The sequence below is a fragment of the Nicotiana sylvestris genome, chromosome 3 (genome assembly GCF_000393655.2).
Source record: "Nicotiana sylvestris chromosome 3, ASM39365v2, whole genome shotgun sequence".
Taxonomy (NCBI): domain Eukaryota; kingdom Viridiplantae; phylum Streptophyta; class Magnoliopsida; order Solanales; family Solanaceae; genus Nicotiana; species Nicotiana sylvestris.
In genome coordinates this window covers 211473238-211497217 of record NC_091059.1, presented here as the reverse complement: position 1 = coordinate 211497217, position 23980 = coordinate 211473238, and the positions used below count along the sequence as shown (strand labels likewise).

The following is a 23980-nucleotide window of genomic DNA, read 5'->3' as shown; positions in this document are numbered from 1 at the left end:
GAGGAGCTAGCAGGAATTCTGGGTTGTAATATTGGCACACTTCCCACCACGTACCTGGGCCTACCATTGGGAGCAAAGCACAACTCTTCAACAATATGGAACAGGGTCATTGAGAAATTTGATAGAAGATTAGCCTCCTGGTAGATGCAATACCTTTCTATGGGCGGTAGACACACATTAATCAATAGTTTCCTAGATAGCATTTCCATATACTACATGTCATTACATCATACGCCCAGCAAAGTTTTAAATCAGTTGGACAAGATAATGAGAAATTTACTTTGGGAAGGGAATAACAATGAGTATAAGTTTCACTTGGCGAAGTAGAAAAAGGTCATCCTCCCAAAACACCAAGGAGGATTGGGAATCAAGGACCTGGCAATTCACAACAAATGCCTACTGATGAAGTGGCTTTGGAGGGACACACAAAAGGAGCAACTTTTGTGGAAGATGGTGGTCAATGCTAAGAACAGAACTCAAGGCAATTGGTGCACTAAGCTCACAAGAGCATCCATGGGGTGGGAGTGTGGAAGTGCATACGCAGATTGTGGGAGGAATTCTCGGAACACCACCACCTTACATTTGGGAATGGACAACAAATCAAATTTTTGAAGGATAAATGGTTTGGGAATTCAACCCTAAGGATTGACTTTCCTAATCTGTTTCAGATTGCACGTGATCCCGATTCTACAATCATTCAAAATAAGGATGGCCCCATTTGGAATGTTACTCTAAGAAGGAATTTGCAGGACTGGAAGGTTTTTGATTATGTTCGACTGCTAGAGGTACTACATGGCGTCACACTAAATGATCACATCACAGATAAGTTCAGATGGGGAGAAGCAAGTGATGGTAGGTATTTTGTGAAGGCAGGGTATAGGCTAATAATGGCTAGAAATGGAATTACTGATCTTTGGCCATGGAAATTAATATGGAGAACCAAACTACCACCCAAGGTTATCTGCTTCAGATGGACTGCACTTTATGAGGCATGTTTGACTCAAGAGAACCTTGTTAAAAAGAACTTCCAGTTAGTTAATAGATGTTACATGTGTCAAAGGGATGCAGAAACCAACAACCACCTATTCCTACATTGTAGAGTTGCAGCAGATATTTGGAGCATGTTTTGCTCTGTTTTTTGTATTATCTGGGTTATGCCTTACAACATGAAGGAGGCATTTCAGAGCTGAGGCAGCTGGAAAGTTGATAAGACCATCAAAAATATCTGGAGAATGATACCTGCTTGTATTTGTTGGAGCATATGGAATGAAAGAAATAGAAGATGCTTTGATGGACTTTCAACTCCTAACCACACCCTAAAAGCTAAATGCCTTTTGTTTTTATTTAGCTGGGCAAATATTTCCCCTATAGATTCCCCTGAAATATTTGTGAACTTTGTTATCTCTTTGTATCTAAGTTAGCATATATGTAGTAAGCTAACATGTGGTCTTTTTTAAAATTTTGAAGCTTTTATGCTGCTGCTTCTTGTAATATTTTTCATCTTCTTGATGGCATCAATGAAGCCAATTATTTCATCAAAAAAAAATAATTATGAATTATTAGAAAACATATTCTATAGGCTCCATGTATTCCACTTGATGTGGCACCAATTCTTTATTATTCCATATAGATAAGGGCATCTCCAACCTTTACCCCTTTTTTGGTCCCCAAAATAAGGATTTTTCCATTTTGGGAACAACTTACTCCAATCATTCCCCCATTTTTTTTCCCAAACTTTTTATATTCTTCTCTCTCTTCTATATTATATTATTATCTTTCATTTCAATTTTATTTTTTAATTTCCATTAAACAAATTTCATCTTTTATTTTTATTAATTTGTAATTTCCATAATTAAAACAATTCCATAAAATTTTAAATAATATAATTTGTAAGCAATTATTATAGATTAACTAATAATTCAAATAAAAGTGAAATCATTGTGATACAAGATTAATTAAATACATATTACATAACGATAAAATTCATTCGAAATACTAGATAAATATTCAACTTCAACCTCTAGTATTCTCCCATAAATGATCTATTAATGCATTACGAAGTGCAAAATGAGCATCTTTGTCCTTAATTCTTCTATGTCGAAATAAAAATTCTTGAAATCGTTGATTTTCATCTACTGCCATTTCTACATAAAAATAATAAATGCACGAAAATTAATTTATCAAAATTATACACCAAAGTTAAGATATAATATTAATATTATAAATACATTACATAAACATAATTAGATATATATAAAAAGATAAATTAAAAGATTAAATAATAAAATAACAATAAAAAAATAATGAATAGTAATGGGGGAGATGAATAGTGTATCCCCATATTTGAGGGAACACTATTCATCCCCCATTTTGGGGACAAAAATGGGGGAGGGTTAGAGCTAAATTCCCCCAAATATTTTCCCCATTATGGGGGATGGGGGCAAGGTTGGAGATGGCCTAATAAAGACATTTTTTTTATATTTGAAATCAAATTTGAAATTTTGCGTTTTGTCATTTTTTTATATTTATATAATTGTTATAAGACACAAATTCTTATACTCTTTAAAATTTCTTAAATTTTACGTAGGATCATCAAACACCCCCATGAAATGAAAACTGTATTTATTAATCTATGAAAATAGTAGGTGTAAGTACATTTTAGCCGTATCTTTTTACGGTAATGTTGCTGGTGATAGAGAGTCGCTCAGATATTAAGAGTTCACCAACCCCCGGTGAAGGCCCACATCGACCGTTGGTATTTGAGATTGCAATTATTTCGTGTATAATAGCCTGATAAATTAAGTTTTTTAGGGGTTAAAAGTATTTTTTTTAGCTAAAAATATATTTTTCAAAGCTAAGGTGTTTGGTCAAGCTTTTAGAAGAAAAAAAATACTTGAGAATATAAGCAAATACAGCTTTTGAGAAGCAGAAAATAACAATCTTCCCAAAAGTACATTTTTGAAAAGTAGTTTTGAGAAAAATATAAATTTAGAAACACTTTAAAAAATCTTGGCCAAAACACTAATTGTTGTTCAAGTGTGCCTTTTAAATTGATTAGCCAAACACAAACGGCTTCCCACCAAAAGTAAGTATACTTTTCAAAATATGCTGATTTTAGAAACTTGGTAATTCAGGCTATAAAGAACGTAATTATTTTTTTATTTATGGCATGAGTAATCTGGTTCCTTATTCAATCATTTACTATGATATTAAAGACATAGTTGGTAATAGTTTAGATGCAAACTAAATTTGTTGCAAAATATGTAACGTTTTAGAAAAATAAGAAGTTATATAGTACTCCTATCATATTTCCTAAATTTGACCTACTCCAATTAGTGGAGCATTTATTAAATGAAACGTATAAGGAAGATTAATCAACAAGTAATATAGAAAGATTCTATTATTACCATTAGTAAATGTTTTTCTAAATGTATGCTGCTAAAATCGGAGAGTCTGATTTTGTGAACATTATGGCACTTCACAGCCCGTCTTCAGAAGTCTCGAAGCACAGTTCGAGGTTTGACCCCGAGGATTCCCAATACTCGACCTCGGGACAATACAAATCGGTGGCTATCTTAGACAAGCGAAAAATTCCCAAAAGGCACGTGGCTAAAGCTAACCAAGTCCACGAGAATAGTACAAGTTCGTACCGTGACATTAAATAGCTGTACCAGCTGCATATCTTTGTAATACTGCATATGTACTATGTTGGGATTCCCCCTCCTATATAATGAGAACCCTTGTCATTTTGTAAAGGGACATGATATTCAATACAAGAACAAAAACATTCTATATTCTCTAACTTAAACATTATTCATTGTCTTTCCTTTGATTTATTGCTTACATTTATTGTGATCATTGATTGTTCCTCATTTATTATTCATCATTGATCATAAAGAGCCATTATTGAGGCCCTTGGAACTGTTAGTCCTTCGGTCAACTCCAGTCAAGCACTTTAGCTCGACCTCGAGGCCCAGCGTAGGCCAGCTCGAAACCCCGATTCAGGGCCATTCCGTTTGCATAACATACTATATTCAAGCTCTTATCTCATTTTCTTGACTCACAATTAGCATCCATCGCTTAGCAACTAAGATTAAAATAAATCACATATTCTTAGAGCCACAAAATCAAATCTAATTGTAATTACCATTTTCAAGGTAAACACTAAAAAGTGTATTAAAACTTAAAATACACGTATGAATTGAGGGGAATATGAATATCGTCGTATTTTTAATAGAGAAATTTTCATAAAGCACTATCTTTTAGTGGTAATTAGCTATCTATAGATATCATTTGCTATATTACGGATTGTAGATACGTTTTCTGTTGTTATAAGATGTATTTAAGCTACTGTATTCATGAATACAGTAGCAAAAAATAAGCGTGAATCAGGGAAGTCCAGCTAATCAGTTATTGTATTCGACTATATTCATTGTGTGAAACATGGGATTACAGCTGGACAGATTATTGTATTCGACTGTATTCATGGCGTGAAACAGGGGATTACACTGTTTTTAAACGGAAAGTGAATCAATTAACATAATAGACTCCTAATATAACTCAACAAACTCAATTATAACACACAAAATTTGTATTTCCAGTTATAAAAGATTCTCAACCGAAAAACACTCAAAAAACATAGCAATCTTGAGAGAAATTATATAATACATCTGAATACATAAATTATATTAATTAAAAAAACATATGAATACATTCATGGAATATAGCGAGACAGTGAATACAATGAAATACATAGAATACAACGGGATATATTGAAATACAATGAAAAAAAAGACAATGAATACATTGAAATACATAGAATACAACGAGATACATTGAAATACAATGAAAAAAGGACAATGAATACAATGAAATACAAGGAAATACAGCGAGATACATTCAAAATTATTAACAGAAAATTCAAGTTGCTCAGCCCCCAACTCAGTCGTCTTTGTTCAAGAACAACCCTAATGTCGTCTCGTTGAAGCAACATCAGTATCCAGTCCTCACTCGCCGTCACCGTTGCCTCCGGTTGCCAGCGATTAACATAAAATTACCAGCGAAATAACGAAGGTTTTTATTGATCTGATATATTGCGTCAGATAATGTGGCACGCCACTACGGTGCTAACGCCGCCCAATTTCTCCTTATTGAAGGCGGCAGCTCGGGTCCATTCAAAAATGGTGAAGAAAATGTTAGAGATAAATATGGTAGAAGCAATGAGAAGAAGAAGGGTATGTGGGGGCTGATTAAGGCATTGAGTTGCAGCGGTGGTGCCTCCCACAATCAGTTGTCAAGTCCTCCATTGGTTGCATTTCACTTGTCTAATATGAAAAAAAGACCGTTCAAGATTAATTTCATTTGCAATATCAAATACAACCCAACTTTTGATCTATACATAATCATCTAGCATTAGTCGGGAGAAAGAGAGGTAGAATAGATATGGGCAGGGGATAGGAGAAATTTGAGGGGATACAACAACAACAACAACAACGACCCAGTATAATCCCACAAGTGGGGTCCGGGGAGGGTAATATGTACGCAGACCTTACCCCTACCCCGAAGGGTAGAGAGGCTGTTTGAGGGAATATGAGAGAAAAATAATACAAAGCTTATTTTATGGCTTAAGGATATGGATAACCATAAATAAATATTTGGCTATAAAAAATTAAAAAATAGCTATAGAATATAATTTTTTAAAAGAATACTTATTTAAAATAAATAAGGTATCTTTCTTTTTAATATTACTATCTAATAATGGGCGAAGAAAAGTTGGGGTAGATTAGTCATATCGAACAGGCGCGGTAGGTGAAGTCAAATTTCGAGCCCCAATAGACCAAATCCTACCTCCCCCATACTATATATATGAAACTTTGTGTATTCATCATTTCTGGGAGGTTTTGTATTATATTTCTCAACCCACTCCCAACCATAAAGGAAGAAAAGCTCAACTCCGTTTTTTTATTTACAAGGTAATTTAGTTAACTCGATACCATTTTTCCATTTATATTATGTGTACAATTTCATTTTATGAGGCCGAGAAAAGCTAGAATAAATGTTAATGATAGGTATTTGATACGGAAAGTAGGTGGCCGATCATATTCGTAGTGGATAATTGAAAATGAATTTCTATCTAATAATATATCCATAAGTTCGTAATCTCGATCAGTTATTATAGAGAAGTTTTTGGAATTCATTTCAGGGAATTGAACCGGTTGATCAACGATGAAGATCGAGGTGAAAGAATCGACGATGGTGAAGCCGGCGACGGAGACGCCGCAACAGAGGCTGTGGAACTCAAATGTGGATTTAGTGGTGCCGAATTTCCACACGCCGAGTGTTTACTTCTACAGGCCAACGGGATCCCCAAATTTCTTCGACGGAAAAGTGCTAAAGGAGGCACTTAGCAAAGCGCTTGTGCCGTTTTATCCTATGGCTGGGAGACTGTGTAGGGACGAAGACGGTCGTATTGAGATTGACTGTAAAGGTCAGGGAGTGCTTTTTGTGGAAGCTGAGTCGGATGGAGTGGTGGATGATTTTGATGATTTTGCGCCGACGTTGGAACTCCGTCAACTCATCCCCGCCGTTGATTACTCACAAGGAATTCAATCGTATGCTCTCCTGGTTTTGCAGGTACGTTTTTGGTTATCATGATTTCTTAATTTTTAAATATATGTGTGTGTATCATAATTGGCTAAATGCTAAACCCCATACGTTTCTATTAGAAACAATATGGCTATCTGTTGCTTCGAATAGTTGAATATGAACACAGGCACGCAAATAAATTATTTTGTCCCCCTTTTTCTGTTCTAGAAAGGTCAAAACTCAAAAGCAATTGGCGAAACAGCCCGAAGAAATACTTTCTTCCGTTTCAATTTTTTTTCTTATTTTCTTTTAATTTGTTTCATAATAAATGTTACCTTTTACTTTCGTTAGATCCACTTTAAATGATTTTTTTTTGGCTCTTTTCACACATATTAATAAATTCGTCTTTTAACATTAATTAACAATGAAATTGACCATATTAACCTTACATCTTGTTTGGATGGTTGTTACCCATTGTATTGTATCGTATTGTTACGTCAAATACTATATTTGTTTTGATTGTTTCTTAAATTTTATTGTATCATATCGTTAAATCCGTCGTTATTTAACGACGAAATGTGCCACTTTATGTAACGACCGATTTGGTATAGTCGCGTCCTTACCTTATCTTTTTATGTCAATCTCACCCTTCATTATTATTAAATAATTTTATTTTATCATTTACCATACATTTTTATATAATAGTTTTATCCTGTATCATAATTTTTCTTTATAATATTGCAAGTTTATTCATCATATTGCTGGTGCGTGGTATCATGAACCGATGACAAACGACACAATCTATCAACATTGTATTTATCAAATGATACAGTACAATACAAATACAATACGATACGATACATTATGAAACGATACGTAACAACCATCCAAACAAGCTGTTAATTTGCTCATTGAAAATATAACAAACTACTCCTAAGCTCTTTACTCCAAGGGTAACTTTGGAAAGAAAAAGTTAATTCCTTCTTAATATCTGAAAAATCAAATATTATAGACCGCATAAAAAAATATTAAATAGTCAAAATGGAACGGAGGGAGTAATAGTTAGAAAGAATTTAATTTTAATATTCTCATTGTACTGTCTTAAAATAAATAACATGAATATGTTTAAGACCACAAGATCAATCGAGATTCAAAAGTCTTAAATATATTTTTAAATTACATACTATATATGAAATGAAACAAACAGAATATATAGTTTAGATCTACAAGCATAGGAAATGATGATCAAGTTTATTAACCAAAGACTCCATTTTCGGCTGACTAATGGTGTTTGATTAATGCATATTGCTTCCATTGGGAAAATAAAATAAAAAATCAGGGACTAGTTGACTACATTTCGAAATAAGAAAAGTTGTTAAACGCCAGGGTTAACTTTGGCTACCAGTTTTAATTCGATAAAAAAATCTCTCTAATGGCCAAGGGCATAAGGATGCCATATTAGCGGTCAAACTCTCTTCAATTTATTCTGTGCCAATTTTTTAATTACATTTTAAAAATAATATATTTTTATATTTAAAAATAATTTAACTTTAAATTAATCTTAATGATATGCTTTTATAGCAAGAAAAATTTCATAAAGTATTTAAAATTACAAGTTCTAAAAGTTTTTTTTCTTTTCTTAAATAAAGTTCTCAGTCAACTATGCCACATAATTGAGACGGAGGGAGTATTTGGGCTCGTCCACCCCTCCCTCGCACAATTTAAAAAAAAACATTTGAAAAAAATGGATAAACTCAACTTTATCATGGTCCTTTGATTTAATATTTGATAAACATATGAAGCGAAAAAAGTTCAGGAGTGGCTAAATTTGGAAGTCAATATTGGACGAATTTAGGTGGCTTTACGTTTTCATTCGTTTCTCTTTCCCCTCTCCACCTAACCCTGCTGCCACCAACCATTTTTTATTTACTTCTATATTTTTCTTCTGGGTCTTACTTCTATATACCTGTGTATGCGATTTTGTATTTTGTGATCCTTAATTTCGTTGGCTATTCTTGATTTCTTATCACATTCATTGCTTATAGCACTATTTAGTATCAATGTTTAATACTCCCCGTTTCATATTAAATGAGGTACTTTTCTTTTTAGTCTGTTCTAAAACAAATGATATATTTCTAAATTTGGAAATAATTCAACTTTAAACTTCATTTTACCCATTTACCCTTAATGAGAAGCTTTTATAGCCACACAAATGTCATGACCCCACAAACTTTTTACCCCTTAAGCTTTTAAGACCACAAATTTTAAAAGTCTTTCTTCTTTTTTCTTAAACTCCGTGTCAAGTCAAACTACCTCATATAATATGAAACAGAGGAAGTACACAAAAGAGCTATTAAATAATCGAATTTAAAGTAGGGGAGGGAAAAGGAGCCCTTCTACTATTGTTATTCTTATATTATTTACACCTACAAGGGGAGAATTGATTTTGTAGTCCTTTACAAATTTGTACAATTACTGTGTTACCAATTTTTATTCCAATCAAAACATGAAAATGATTAAAAAAAGAAAGAGATAAAGATATTTTCATGAATAACTTCCTAGTACAAAACACACCCTAAGTGTTACGCCATGCTTTTATTATCAAACTGTGTATAGCAATAGTATATTAGTTTGGATTAAAGTAAATAATTACATTATACATTTATATTGAAGACAAGTTACCACTAATTTAATTGCGACCCTTGTCCAACCAATACTCATGTTTAGATCAATGCATTGTTCGCACAATCCCACCTTATCTTGTTTGATCGGACTCTAGTTTTTCCTCTTTTCTGCTTTGACTTGGATATTTTCTGTAATTTTCGGATGATCACTTAATTGATATTTCGATCTGTTGAACAGATAACACATTTCAAATGTGGGGGAGTTTCCCTTGGTGTGGGCATGCAACATCACGCAGCAGATGGAGCTTCTGGTCTTCACTTCATCAACACATGGTCCGATATGGCTCGTGGTCTGGACCTCACCATCCCACCTTTCATAGACCGGACCCTCCTCCGTGCTCGTGATCCACCTCAGCCTCAGTTTCCCCACGTCGAGTACCAGCCACCTCCCACTCTCAAAGTAACTCCAGAAAACACCACCAACCCTGAAGTTGTTCCTGAAACCAGTGTGTCCATCTTCAAACTAACCCGTGATCAAATCAATACCCTCAAAGCCAAGTCCAAGGAAGATGGAAATACCGTTAACTACAGCTCCTACGAGATGTTGGCAGGACATGTGTGGCGCTCCACGTGCATGGCACGAGGACTTGCTCATGATCAAGAAACCAAATTGTACATAGCAACTGATGGACGTTCCAGGCTTCGGCCCTCTCTCCCACCAGGCTATTTCGGTAATGTGATATTTACTACTACTCCTATTGCAGTGGCTGGTGATATCCAATCAAAACCTATTTGGTATGCTGCCAGTAAATTACATGATGCACTGGCTAGAATGGACAATGACTATTTAAGATCAGCTCTTGATTATTTGGAGTTGCAGCCTGACTTAAAGGCTCTTGTTCGTGGTGCACATACATTTAAGTGCCCGAATTTAGGAATAACTAGTTGGTCTAGGCTGCCAATCCATGATGCTGATTTTGGCTGGGGTAGGCCTATATTTATGGGACCTGGTGGTATTGCTTATGAAGGTTTAAGCTTTATATTGCCAAGTCCTACAAATGATGGCAGTCAATCAGTTGCCATCTCGCTGCAAGCAGAACACATGAAACTTTTCGAGAAGTTCTTGTATGACTTTTGAAAGAAACCAAATCTTTCTGCTGCTTCTTTTGGAGTTTATATTGATGGACATGTAAAAGAGACTTCTTTTGTTTTTTTCATTGGAGGCTGTTCTTTCTTCTTCTTTTTTTTCCTCAGTGGAACTTCGGTCATGTTCATAATAGACATCAGTTCTATTTCTGCTTATATGCTGCATGGATTAATTTCTTATAGCTGAACTCTTAGTGTTTTGTGCCTGTGAGAGACCTCAAGTTATTTTCACTTCCCTAGATTGTAGCAACATATTTAGGACATGTTGAGCGGTAAAAGCCATTCTGGGAAAAGAACTTGAGTGCATCTGGTTACTATGAAGAACTAGAGATATCATACTGCATATGCTGAACTTAAGCAGAATAGTTATAATATGCTCAACTTGTTTAAAACAGCTACTCACAATCTCCCTGTTGAATATTACATAAAAATAGGAGTCAGATTCACCAAGGACGGGTTCACTATTTCCATCAGCTTTAACCTTGACGCCATAAACATATTCATTGCTTCTTCCCTTGACATAGAGAAAACCTAAAAGCATTCTCCATAAACTTGTCTAAGACATTGGTCCCAAAATTTCCAATCTGTAACATTTTATCAGGGTTAGTAAAAGAGTTCTTCGCACTGATTAATTCATGTTCTGTGTACATGACTGCGTGATCATATTTTTGCTGTAAATACACACTGATGAAAGACTTATATGATGCATCACCAATCTTACCATGTTACATACACGTCTGTTTATTAATAGACATACAACTTTACTAAAACAAACCAACAGAATCTTACTCACAGAGTCACAAACACAATGAGGATAACTGAAAAAAGAAAGAAAAACGTTTGATCTGTCTTTCGAACACCTTAGGGAATGACAAAGGGCAAAACCAGGAAAAGAAGCAAGCTAGACATGAAATCAGTAGTTGACATGGAGATGGAGGGCCGCTTAAGAGTTACAGCTGAATTTCTAATAGTACGTGGCTGACGAGCAATACTTCCACCCCCATTTGATCCCTTTCCTCTCTGATTTTTCTCAACATCTGGTATAAAATTCTTGGTTGCTAACTCAACCTTGCTGTTGTCACTTATGTTTGCAACAGCGCTCTCACTGTTTCTTTCTGGTGCACCGGCAAGATGTTCCGAGACATGGACATCTCTGTTTTTTGATGTATGAGAAATTTCAGAAGCCCTGTTTGTTACTGCTACAGCGAATAACAGGATACAGAAACAAGGCAAGAAAGGAATTCTCATTTTTCTTTGGATCTAAATGTCTTTATGGGTCTCACTAGTCTTTCCTTTTGGTATAACCTGTAGAAAAAGGATAAAATTAAAAGAGCAGAAGTACAGAATTAGGGTATGGTGAGTGAATCGGTGGTGAACTTATTAGCTTTGGACCAAAGCTAGGGCTAATCTTGATGAGCATAACAGGTTTATATAGGATCTTCTTCTTCTAGGTGGTGTTATGTTATTGTTTCTTTATCTCAATTTTGGTTCCTTTGCCCTTTTCCTTTAATCTTCATTCACTTTTTAATATCATATGCCTCAACCACATTGATGGGACCAAAATGTATTTGGTCTTTGAGACTTGCCCTTTTGTATTCTATGGGAAAGTTCCTCTTTAGCTTGTGCATATGAACAACCTAGCTGTAGTACATTTGAAGAACAAAGTTAACCATCTTATGCTCATTAGCATTTGAATTCTTAACAAAAATAACCAAATTTAAGATGCAATCCATCATTAATTGATCATCCATGAGTGACACATTTTATTTCATGCTAAATAGGACTTTGAATGCTTAACAAACTTGAAAGAGTGTGTTGTCTGGTAGTTCAAGTGTTTGGAATCTTAGAGCCCGTTTGGACATAAGAAATTTTCCCTTTTTTTCGAAAAAATTTCACTTTTTTTCGAAATCAGCGTTTGGTCATAAAATTTTCAATTTTCACTTGAAGATGCATTTTGAAATTTTTCGAAAATTTGAAAAACTCCAAAAAGCTATTTTTCAAAATTTTTACTCATATTACTCACAAAACTTAAAAAACAACCCAAAATCATATTCATGTCCAAACACAACTCTAATTTTCAAATATCATTTTCACTTGAAAAATTTTTTCACTTTTTTTTGGAATTTTACAATTCTTATGTCCAAACGCCCTCTTAGTATTTAATGTTGGTGCAGTTGTGGGCCTGTCTTTTAAAGATATGATAATATGGTTGCACACAAGGTGGCTTATAGTATACTCCAGAATAGCTTATCAGATCAGGTCAAAGTGGTTCCTTTATATTATTTGTGGCAACACAGAATGATAATGTTATGCTTTGATGCTTCTGAAAGCTGACATTTGACACATTCTTGACAGCTGATGGTGTCCCTTGTGAGAATAAAGGGTTAAATTCCAACATTTTCTAAACGTTCTGTTATTTAATCTTTCCACCAACTCAAGAGAATATGATACTCTCCTTTTTTCTTTTAACCAAAGTGTTAAAAGAGTCTAACTGAAGTTTTCTCATAGAGGCTTCACTGCCTCAGCCATGTTTGTAGGGCCTCAAAAGTAATGCATTCTTGGTTATGCAACTTTCCTAATTTAGAGGGAAAAAAGTGATCACCTCTTGAGCTCAGCTAAATTCAACCTCTGCATATTTGTTCCCATCAAGCCAGTCAATTGTCTCGTCCACAGCCTTTTCAATCTTCTGTTTGTCCTAAGGATACAATTTACCAAAGCATCTCTCATTCCTCGCTGTATTCCTCATCTTGTAGGCATAGTTCTTGAATGCGTTTTGTGCCTCTGAGCTTCACCATTCTCTCAGCTTCTTCATTTGTGATCGCGTTCTTGTTCTTCAGGGCAGCATTCTTGTCCTTGGCTGTCGGCTGACACATTCAGTATGCTGTTAGCAAAAATGTCAAAGCAGATATTTCATATTGATCTGTCACTCCCTTGATGCTGGTGTGGGATACCCTTAGAGCTCAAAATTTCATAAGATGATTATTATGCTTGGTCATCGGCCTCTCCTTCACACACGAGAAGATTTGCTCTTTTTTGTATTTACACCCTACTCAATCGTTATTTTTCCTAAGCCGAGGGTCTTCCGGAAATAGCCTTAGGGGCAAGATCTGCGTACATTTTACCTTCCCCAAACCCCTTATTTTTCCTAAGCCGAGGGTCTTCCGGAAATAGCCTCTCTTTCTTCTTGAAGGTAGGGGCAAGATATGCGTACATTTACCTTCCCCAAACCCCACTTGTGGGATTACACTAGGTTTGTTGTTGTATACCCTACTCAATCTCGGATACTATATGTTTACTTTGTGTTGTATTATATCTTAGGAACAATTACAGAAGCCAACATACCAAGTTTACTGCTACACATAACTCTTGGTTACCTCCACAAATAGTTAAAGTTTAATGTTGTAATTTTCATGGTTATTGGTAATTTCTATGTCCTACTTTTGAAACGTTATTTGCATTGTGCTACATCAGTCAATCAAGGTAATGGAAGGAATTGCAGATAGGAAGCAAATAAATCACATAACCAACCTCAAAAGTTGGAAAAGAACTAAGATGAAAAATGAATTTTATTTAGAAAAAACATAGAGGTCTACATAGTTCATAGTAATTGTCTCTCTCACACAAAAACTGGACACTCAACAACTTCCTGCAACTCAAAGTAATGACCAACTAGTACACAAGTAGATAACTAAAACAAAAATATTTACTAGAGTAACATATCATCTTTAATCCACTTCTTCAATTTTAGGCCCTGCACCATTATTTGTTGATCCAGCTTTCCCATAACCAGCTCCAGTGTCAGCACTGCCTCCCATGGGCACATCTCCACCTGCACCACCTTGGTACATTTTCGCGATAATTGGGTTGCACAAGTTCTCTAAGTCCTTCAGTTTATCCTCAAACTCATCTACTTCAGCCAATTGGTTCCCGTCCAACCAATCAATTGTCTCGTCCACAGCCTTTTCAATCTTCTGCTTATCAGAAGGATCCAATTTCCCTGAGAATTTCTCATCCCTCACTGTATTCCTCATGTTGTAGGCATAATTCTCCAATGCATTCTTCGCCTCGACTTTTTTCTTCATCGACTCATCCTCTGCCTTATACCTCTCAGCTTCTTGAACCAACCTCTCAATTTCTTCCTTGCTTAACCTTCCTTTATCATTTGTGATTGTGATTTTGTTCTTCACACCAGCAGTCTTGTCCTCAGCCGACACGTTGAGAATACCATTAGCATCAATGTCAAAACAAACATTGATCTGAGGCACTCCTCTTGGTGCTGGTGGAATACCCTTGAGCTCAAATTTCCCAAGAAGATTGTTGTCTTTAGTCATAGGCCTTTCTCCTTCATACACCTGAATGAGCACACCTGGTTGATTGTCCGAATAAGTCGAAAAGATCTGCTCTTTCTTTGTTGGAATGGTTGTATTTCTTGGAATCAAAACAGTCATCACACCACCAGCAGTTTCAAGACCAAGACTGAGAGGTGTGACATCAAGAAGAAGCAAATCTTGAACTTTTTGGTCACCTTCTCCACTCAAAATTGTAGCTTGAACAGCAGCACCATAAGCCACAGCCTCATCAGGATTAATACTCTTACAAAGCTCCTTACCATTAAAAAAATCTTGCAACAATTGCTGTACTTTCGGAATCCTAGTCGAACCACCAACAAGAACCACATCATGAACATGACTCTTGTCTATCTTTGCATCCCTTAAACATTTCTCCACAGGTTCCATACACTTTCTGAACAAATCCATGTTCATCTCTTCAAATCTTGCCCTTGTAATAGTTGCATAGAAATCAATTCCCTCGTACAGAGAATCAATCTCAATCGTTGTCTGAGCAGTCGAGGAGAGAGTCCTTTTTGCCCTTTCGCAAGCAGTCCTTAACCTCCTCAGAGCCCTAGCATTGCCACTAATATCCTTCTTGTGTTTCCTTTTGAAATCCTGCACAAAGTGATTAACAAGTCTATTGTCAAAATCTTCACCACCCAAATGCGTATCACCAGCCGTCGCCTTAACTTCAAAAATCCCTTCCTCAATAGTCAATAGCGAAACATCAAAAGTTCCACCCCCAAGATCAAATATCAACACATTCTTTTCGCCACTTCTCGACGCCTTTTTATCCAAACCATAAGCAATTGCTGCAGCTGTAGGCTCGTTAATAATCCTCATAACATTAAGCCCCGAAATAGCCCCTGCATCTTTAGTAGCCTGTCTTTGAGAATCATTAAAATATGCAGGTACTGTAACCACAGCGTTCTTTACAGTTTGTCCCAAAAAGGCTTCAGCTACTTCCTTCATCTTCGTCAAAACCATAGACGAAATCTCCTCAGGAGCAAACTGTTTCTCTTCACCTTTGTATTGAACAACGATCATGGGCTTGTCGCCTGGACCGGAAACAACCTTAAACGGCCAGTGCTTCATGTCACTCTGGACAGTAGGGTCAGAGAATCGACGACCGATTAAACGTTTAGCGTCGAAGACGGTGTTTTGTGGGTTCATAGCCACCTGATTCTTGGCTGCGTCGCCGATAAGCCGCTCTGTATCTGTGAATGCAACGTAGGATGGTGTTGTCCTATTGCCTTGATCATTTGGGATGATTTCTACACGATCATTTTGCCATACCCCAACACAGCTGTAAGTTGTGCCGAGATCAATACCAATAGCTTTTCCTTCAGCTTTCGCCATTATAGAACTGTGAGTATTTCAAGAAACAAAGGTTGGTTTTTTCAGAAAGGAGATTGGAGAGCTATTCGGAGAGTGTTTACGGAGATTTTTCTTTGTTCTTTGGTTTTCGTTGTAGCAAAAGTCGTGGCAATGTGGGTATATATAGGGTTCGGAGGGTTGGGGTCGAACAAATTCTACTGGGTTCGGGAAGAGGTACACGTTGTGGCGGCGAGAAGGAACGGGATTGCACCAGAGAATTCTGAGTTTCGAAAGTTGGTTGTGAGTCAGAAGAGTAACCAGAAAATTCTGGAGAGAGCGGAAAGTGATGAGGTGTTTGCAATCTGGACTTGCAGGATTGAGCTGTGGGCCAACATTCAGCCGCTAGGACTTTGGGCCTCCAGTTGATCAAAGTTGTTAATGGCACAATGCTTTCGTGGTAAAAATTGCACGGGCGCCCTATTTGGTCGTTCCCATTTAACGGAAGAAATTGAAAAATAGCTAAATTTGTAAGTGATCATTCAAAAATAACCATCATTTCAAAAGTAATTGAAATTTAGCCATTTTTTATGTAAAGATAAATTTAAATAAAAACATTGTTCAAAATTCGAAAGAATACTCCAGTATAATATACCGGAGTTCTAGTATACTTATGCTGGAACTCCAGTATAATATACTAGAGCTCTGGTATAATATATCGGTCCAGCATAATATACTGGAGTTTGGAGCACCGGTGCTCCAATCTCTAGTATATTATACTGGAACTTTCTGCGTGTTGGAGTTCCAACATAATATGTTGTAAGTTCATACACAGGTGCATCGATCTCCAGTATATTATACTGGAACTTTTTGTGTTGCAGCAAAATAATGGTTATTTTTCAATGGCTTTGCAAAACTTAGCTATTTTTGAATGACCGGTCCGAAAACTGGCTAACCCGTGCAATTTTACCCATTTAACCTATATCCATTTTTTTTAAAAAGTTTTAATTTGTACCCACTTTTTAAACAACTTCAACCCCTTTTCTCCTTCTTCTGTTGGTGCTGCTATGAAACTTCAATTCTGGGGATGATTGACATAAGTATGTTTATCAGATTATTTAAAAACAAATTATAAATAACTTTCTAAAGTAAGTTTTGAAGAAGATGATAGTAACTTGTTGGATTCAGCTTTGTACATTATCACTGCATTTTAACCTGTTGTGCTAAATCATTTATCTAGTTTTTTAAGTTACTAATTCTACTTATGATAAACTTATTATTTGTACAAAAAATCAATTACATGATAGCATAAAACATGCTGAAGTTCAGCAAATATAAAACAAAACTTCAGCTAAAACATGCTGAAGCTTAACAAATAGAGAACAAAAATTCAGCTACTAGAATGCTTAAGTTCAGCAATTACAAACAAAAACTTCATCCAACACTAAGTTTACGTGAAAAACTTCAGCTAAAACATGCTAAAGTTCAGCAATTACAAACAAAAAATTTAGCAAATAGTGAACAAAACTTCAGCTATTAGAATGCTTAAGTTCAGCAATTACAAACAAAAACTTCAGCACACTTGGTTTAGCAGTTTTTGCTACTTCAGGCCCGTATGCTGAAGTTACGCGAAAAAGTGGATACGCTTGCAATTTTTTTTGCAAAGCGGGTATAAGTTAAAACGTGACCCATAAAACAGGTATAGTGCAAATGCTCCTGCTTTCGTGTTTGTATCAACTTAAAAACTAAAGGGATTTTTCTTAGGAAATCTTACATCGTATAACAAACTACTATTATACCATATTTATTATAAATTAAACTAATTTCAAAATATTATTGTTTATAGCTAATTTTTTATTTTATAGAAAAATAAATCTTTATTTTATGCCCTACCCTTGAGGCATGAAATACGCCACTTATGTTCTTTCTTTCTCTTCCTTCTCTCTCTTTCTATCAGCAAGATTCTTAATCATTTCTCTTCTCCCTCAAATCTCTCTCCCTTTTTTATCAAGGCAACCATCGTAGCAGCCATTTTTGGTGGCGATGGTGGACTTTCTGAAGCGAATATAATAGATCTAAAATGAAGAGGGAGTAGGTAAACAGATCTGGCCATGGCTACAAATTGAGCTTTTGGAAATTTGAAGCAGAGTCGCCGAAGAAGATTTGAGGGCCGAATTTTTGTCCGTCTCCATTTTTAGTTTTAATACAATGTATACAGTATTTTGCTTGGGCGGAAAACGCCATCTCCGGCGAACTTACTTATCTTATTTGCTATTGAGTCACACACAATGATACAAATACATTATATTATGTACAAATACATCCAAATATATTGTGTTTTTATATAAATATATTTATATTTTCGCTTATATTTATGTATTCCGTAGGTCTCTATTTTTTAATACAGTCAAATATCACTAGTTTTGTGATTTTTTGTTGTTTGAATACAGTCGAATTGAATACGGTGAATTGAATACAATGTATAATAGTGAATAATGAATATCTGTGAATTGAATAGAACAATATACACCCTATTTCTTGATTTTTGTTGTTTGAATACAACTGAATTCAATATACTGAAATTGAATACAATTAAATATTGCGCTTTCCATTATTAAATACCCGTAATCACTATTTTTTTAGACGGATTACCTCACTATATTTATAAATACATTCGCGCAAATACATGAAATGCAGAATTAAACAGTTTAATCCTTATTTTTTAGGCAGATTACCTCACTGTATTTATAAATACAGTCGCACGAATACATGAAATATATCACAGTAGCAACGAAATTTTGTAGAATTATTTTATTGAGTTAAATTAGGAGTGACGTATGCTAAATGATCCTTTTTCCTTTATTAAACAGTTGGGCTCCCTACTTATTAGGTGAATTCCGCAATGGTATTCATGAATACAATAGCGCGAATATAATGAATATAGTCCGGTATCGACAAAATATTATCCATAGAAAATAAATATGTATACGATAGCCACTAATGAATATATTCTTTGTATGAAAATTGAAGGTGGACATAAATTTGCGATATTTGAAAAAAGTAGTATTTAAAGTTAAATGAAAAGAGGTATTTGAAAATCATTTATACATTTTTAAGTTGTTTCCTAAAAAAAGTTTGAAGGTTATAGACGGACTGAAATACTGTTATGAGCAATGTTAACACAAATTTTTTACTATATAGAATTAGCTAAACAAAATTGACATTCTTTACTTTAAGGAACTTAAACTATTTTTAATTAATTTTATTTATAATTGATGATACTTTTTAAATAATATTTATTGGATTTTAAAAGGTTTGCATTTATGACATCGGATGCATGCTTTGCGAAATATCATTTGTCTTTTTTGCTCTTTTAAAATAAGATTTTCATTGGATAAAATAATCATTACCGTCTTATTATTTTTGTAATATTTAAGACCTTTAAATTAATTAATTTTAACTATTAAATTTTCTTATTTGAATTATGTAAAAACAACTAATATTGCTCTGATCTTCTTAACATACTGTAGAAGAAGAAATCATAAGTGAGCATTCATGAATTCTTTAGAAGTCTTTGTTTCAATTAAAAAAGAATTATTTCAAATAGATATATAAATAAATTATATTATTTTATTTTCTTATTATAAAATTAAAATTGGACAGTTAAATTGAGATGAAAAAATAATAAATACTCTCTAGTATTATAAAAAAAATAAAATAAAAATTGGCTACCAATGGGCCGGGCCGGGACAATGCGTTAGTGGCCCGAGAGCTAAGCTAGCACTTGGGCCGATCTAGCTAGCCCCCACGGTCCCAACACAAGCCGTTCCGATCTGACCACAGGCCAACCCACCCTACCAATTGTGTAAAAATTGTGTGAGGTAACCACTTTTTAAAGTGATATTTATTTTTTATCCAGCATTTTTAATGCTTGGCAATAGTAGCCACTAGTCTATTAAAATTAATATGAAAAGACAGTGTTACCCTTCTAAGTTTTTATGATCGGCGGGATTTTCCTTACTTTTGGGCTTGCTATCGTCTTCATTGTCATCGCTGTGATTCGCATAACACAAATTTGGCCTCCAAATGAGATTCCTCCAAAGAAAACGTTGCTATTGTTTTTCTTTCTCAAGAAGCTATTATGCTTCTGCCATTTCTTTTGTGACAGAATCAGTGTGCTGATTATTTTTCTTTCTAGTGAGTCTAATGTAATAGGGTTTATTTGCTCTTAGCTCCTTGAATTTATTTTTAGATCTAAAAGTTGTGAAAATAAGAAAAAAAGTGATGAGTAAACAGGAAATGCAATTCCTTCCCAGAAGTTAAAGACATGTAGTCCTGAAGTTCTAAAGTTAAATTCAAAAGTTAAGGACATAGTCCAGAACTTAGAGTTTCAAGTTCAAAAGTTAAGGAAATGTAGTCTTGAAGTCCTAAAGTTAAGTTCAATAGTTAAAGACACAAGTTCAAAAGTTAAGGACAGACAGTCCTTAACTTACAGTTACATGTTTTAAAGTTAAAGACAGACAGTCCTTAACTTACAGTTACAAGTTCAAAAGTTAAGGATAATAGATCCTTAACTTTGATTTCCAAGTTCAAAAGTTAAGGACAGACAGTCCTTAACTTACAGTTACACGTTCAAAGGTTAATGACAAGCAGTCCTTAACTTACAGTTACAAGTTCAAAAGTTAAGGACCATAGGTCCTTAACTTTGACTTACAAGTTCAAAAGTTAAGGACACTTGGTCTTGAAGTTTGAGTTCCAAGTTCAAAAGTTAAGGACATGTAGCCTTGAAGTCCTGAACTTAGAGTTTCAAGTTCAAAAGTTAAGGACATGTAGTCTTAAAATCCTAAACTTAGAATTACAGGTTCAAAAGTTAAGGACATGTAGTCCTGAAGTCCTGAACTTAGAGTTCCATATTCAAAAGTTAAGGACATGTAGTCCTGAAGTTAAGTACAAAAGTTAAGGACATGAGCAGAAGGGTATTTTCGTCCGGGCAGTTAAAGTTTATTAAAGCAGTGACTAAAGATTAAAGACATTTTAAACGGTGGCTTAAAAGTAAATACATGTGTTATTAGTGGCCAACAGTGCACTTCCCCCACCAATTGTCCCGTCAGTCACTATTCCACAATCATCACTTTAACCCACCCTGCAAAATTATCACCATTCACGATCGCACAATCACTGTTATCAACTATCTTTACCAGTCACGATTATCATCAATAACTACTTCACAACCATCGCTAATAGTCGCCAGCACTGACTAAGAGCCCGTTTGGCTTAGCTGATTTAGAGTAGCCGATAAGTATTAAAGCACTTTTAAGTGCTGAAGCTGATTTAAAAAATAAGCAGTTACGTGTTTGGATAAAAGTGCTGAAATTAATAATAAGCAGCTGAAGAACTAGATATACGAAGAGTTTTATTTTAAAAATAAGTATTTTAGGATATAATAGTAAATATTTTGGTCAAACCTAAAGTGCTTATAAGTTGAAATTTGATAAGTTGGGGGAGACCAACTTATGGCTTTTGGCTTATTTTTGGCTTATAAGCACTTACTTATAAGCACTTTAATTTTACCAAACACGTAGATAAGCCAAAAAGTGCGTATAATCCCGTTTGACCAGCTTATAAGCTTAGCCAAACACCCTCTAAGTGTATTTTATCGAAAAAACAATGTTTAAAATATCTGTTAACTTTAAAAAAGTTTCTAATACGCTGTGAATATATTATTCAACTCCTAACATTAAGTATTTTTCTAAGCAATTAGATACAGACATAAGATCAAGGAAAAATGAAACTGTATAGCCGCTATAAAAATAATAACCGAAAAAATGCATAAAATTTGTATATTTATATATATATATATATATATATATATATATATTATGTATCTAATATACAAAAATTATACAAATTTTATAGACTTTTCGGTTACCAGATGTAAATAATTTCTGGCGCACGCTAAAAGTGATAATACCCCTAAGATCAACTTTGATGACCCAAAAGATCCTCACTTGTTTTAAAAGTCAATTCTGTGTTCCGAGACCTTAAAAATCTCCTTTTATCTCACCTCAATTTGCGTTCGCGGTCCGTGCGTATATCCGGAAAACCTTTATGTGAAAATTTGAGGAAAATGCTAATTTTGCCTTTAAAATTAAATTTAAGTTGACTTCGGTCAATATTTTGGGTAAACGGTCCCGGACCCGTGATTTGACCGTCCCGAAGGTCCATAAAGAAATATGGGACTTAGGCGTATGCCCGGAACTGAATTCCGAGGTCCCTAGCCCGAGAAATGAAATTTTGAAAGAAATTATTTAACTGAAAATATAAGAGTTTTTGAAAATTTAAACGTGTTTGAATTTGATGGTATCGGGCCCGTATTTTGGTTCTGGAGCCCGGTACAGGTTTAATATGATATTTAAGTTGTGCCTGTAACATTTGGTAAGAAACGGAGTTCAAATGTCGTGAATCGGACCCTCGGTTGTGAAATTTGAAACTTAGGAGTTCTTGAGATTTTTCTTTGATTTTGATGTTAAACTCGTTGTTTAAGATGTTATTTTAGCGATTTGATGGGACGAACAAGTCTATATGATTATTTTAGAGTTGTGTGCATGTTTGGTTTGGAGTACTGAGGGCTCGGGTGAGTTTCGGATAGGCCACGGGGTGATTTACACTTAGGAAAATCTGGTATGATTGCTGCTTCTGGTGTCTGTCGCACCATGCACCGCGATCGCATAGTAACTCTCGCGATCGCGGAAGGGAAACTTGGCTGGGAATGGGATTGTTCTATGCGAACGCATAGACAGGGTCACGAACGCGGAGCATTGGGGGCTGCTTTACGCGAACGCGACCTATGTCACGCGAACGCGTATAGTAAAATGGGGGTGGGCTGGGAATCAACCCTTTCTTCTATGCGAACGCGTACAGCGGTTCGCGAACGCGAAGGCCAGGAGGGGTCTACCCTTCGCGAACGCATGGAGGATCTCGCGATCGCGTAAGTCTTTAGGAGGCTGCACTTCGCGATCCTGACAGTGTTCACGCGATCGCGATGAACACTGTCGCCCAACACTTAAAACAGTAGCAGAACGGGAAATTAGCCCACAACTTTATATTTTCAAAACTAGAGAGCATTAAGGCAATTTTCAATAGACAAGTTCTTCTCCAAAGTATTGGTGTATGATTCTAAACTTTTTCTTTCAATTTTCCTTTGCATTTCATCAATCTTCATCCAAAAATCTAGAGTTTTTCAAGAGAAGTCCAGTTGGTTCTTCTTACCACAAAGAGGTTTGAGGCAAGGAGATCCCCTATCTCCCTTCCTATTCATTCTTGCTATAGAAGGGTTAAGCAGAATGTTAGACATGGCCAAACGACTACAATGGATAAGAGGATTTGATGTGAGAGTTTAGAGCAATATCAACTTCTCTCATCTGCTATATGCTGATGACACTCTGATTTTATGTGGTGCAGACAGAGATCGGGTGCTTCATCTAAATCTAACTCTTCTTCTTTTTGAAGCACTTTGAGGTTTACATATCAATATGCTCAAAAGTGTGATCTATCATGTCAATGAAGTTCATAATTTGGAGGAGCTAGCAGGAATTCTGGGTTGTAATATTGGCACACTTCCCACCACGTACATGGGCCTACCATTGGGAGCAAAGCACAACTCTTCAACAATATGGAACAGGGTCATTGAGAAATTTGAGAGAAGATTAGCCTCCTGGCAAATGCAATACCTTTCTATGGGTGGTAGACTCACATTAATCAATAGTGTCCTAGATAGCATTCCCATATACTACCTGTCACTACATCATACGCCCAACAAAGTGTTAAATCAGTTGGACTGGATAAGGAGAAATTTTCTTTGGGAAGGGAATAGCACTGAGCATAAGTTTTACTAGGCGAAGTGGAAAAAGGTCATCCTCCCAAAACACCAAGGAGGATTGGGAATCAAGGACCTGACAATTCACAACAAATGCCTATTGA

The 23980-nt window shown here is 35.3% G+C and overlaps 3 protein-coding genes across 3 annotated transcripts; 1 reads left to right on the top strand and 2 right to left on the bottom strand.

Moving 5' to 3' along the window:
- The first annotated feature begins 5858 nt into the window (after window positions 1–5858).
- Window positions 5859–10511, top strand: LOC104237067 (shikimate O-hydroxycinnamoyltransferase). Its single transcript, XM_009791147.2, has 3 exons — window positions 5859–5972; window positions 6203–6633; window positions 9448–10511. Exons 2-3 carry the CDS (start codon window positions 6226–6228, stop codon window positions 10345–10347), a joined length of 1308 nt encoding a protein of 435 aa, XP_009789449.1. The 5' UTR covers window positions 5859–5972; window positions 6203–6225; the 3' UTR covers window positions 10348–10511.
- Window positions 10512–11045: 534 nt separating this feature from the next.
- Window positions 11046–11603, bottom strand: LOC138888784 (uncharacterized). The gene has a single exon (XM_070171447.1). It carries the CDS (start codon window positions 11601–11603, stop codon window positions 11217–11219), a length of 387 nt encoding a protein of 128 aa, XP_070027548.1. The 3' UTR covers window positions 11046–11216.
- Window positions 11604–13903: 2300 nt separating this feature from the next.
- On the bottom strand, window positions 13904–16419 carry LOC104237078 (heat shock 70 kDa protein). The gene has a single exon (XM_009791158.2). The coding sequence runs from the start codon at window positions 16043–16045 to the stop codon at window positions 14081–14083; it is 1965 nt and encodes a 654-aa protein (XP_009789460.1). The 5' UTR covers window positions 16046–16419; the 3' UTR covers window positions 13904–14080.
- Between the last annotated feature and the right edge of the window lie 7561 nt (window positions 16420–23980).

Coding starts and splice junctions, on each gene's coding strand:
- LOC104237078 (XM_009791158.2), bottom strand. CDS start 16,045: ATGGCGAAAGCTGAAGGAAAAGCTATTGGTATTGATCTCGGCACAACT.
- LOC138888784 (XM_070171447.1), bottom strand. CDS start 11,603: ATGAGAATTCCTTTCTTGCCTTGTTTCTGTATCCTGTTATTCGCTGTA.
- LOC104237067 (XM_009791147.2), top strand. CDS start 6,226: ATGAAGATCGAGGTGAAAGAATCGACGATGGTGAAGCCGGCGACGGAG. Junction 6,634..9,447: donor ATGCTCTCCTGGTTTTGCAG/GTACGTTTTTGG, acceptor TCTGTTGAACAG/ATAACACATTTCAAATGTGG.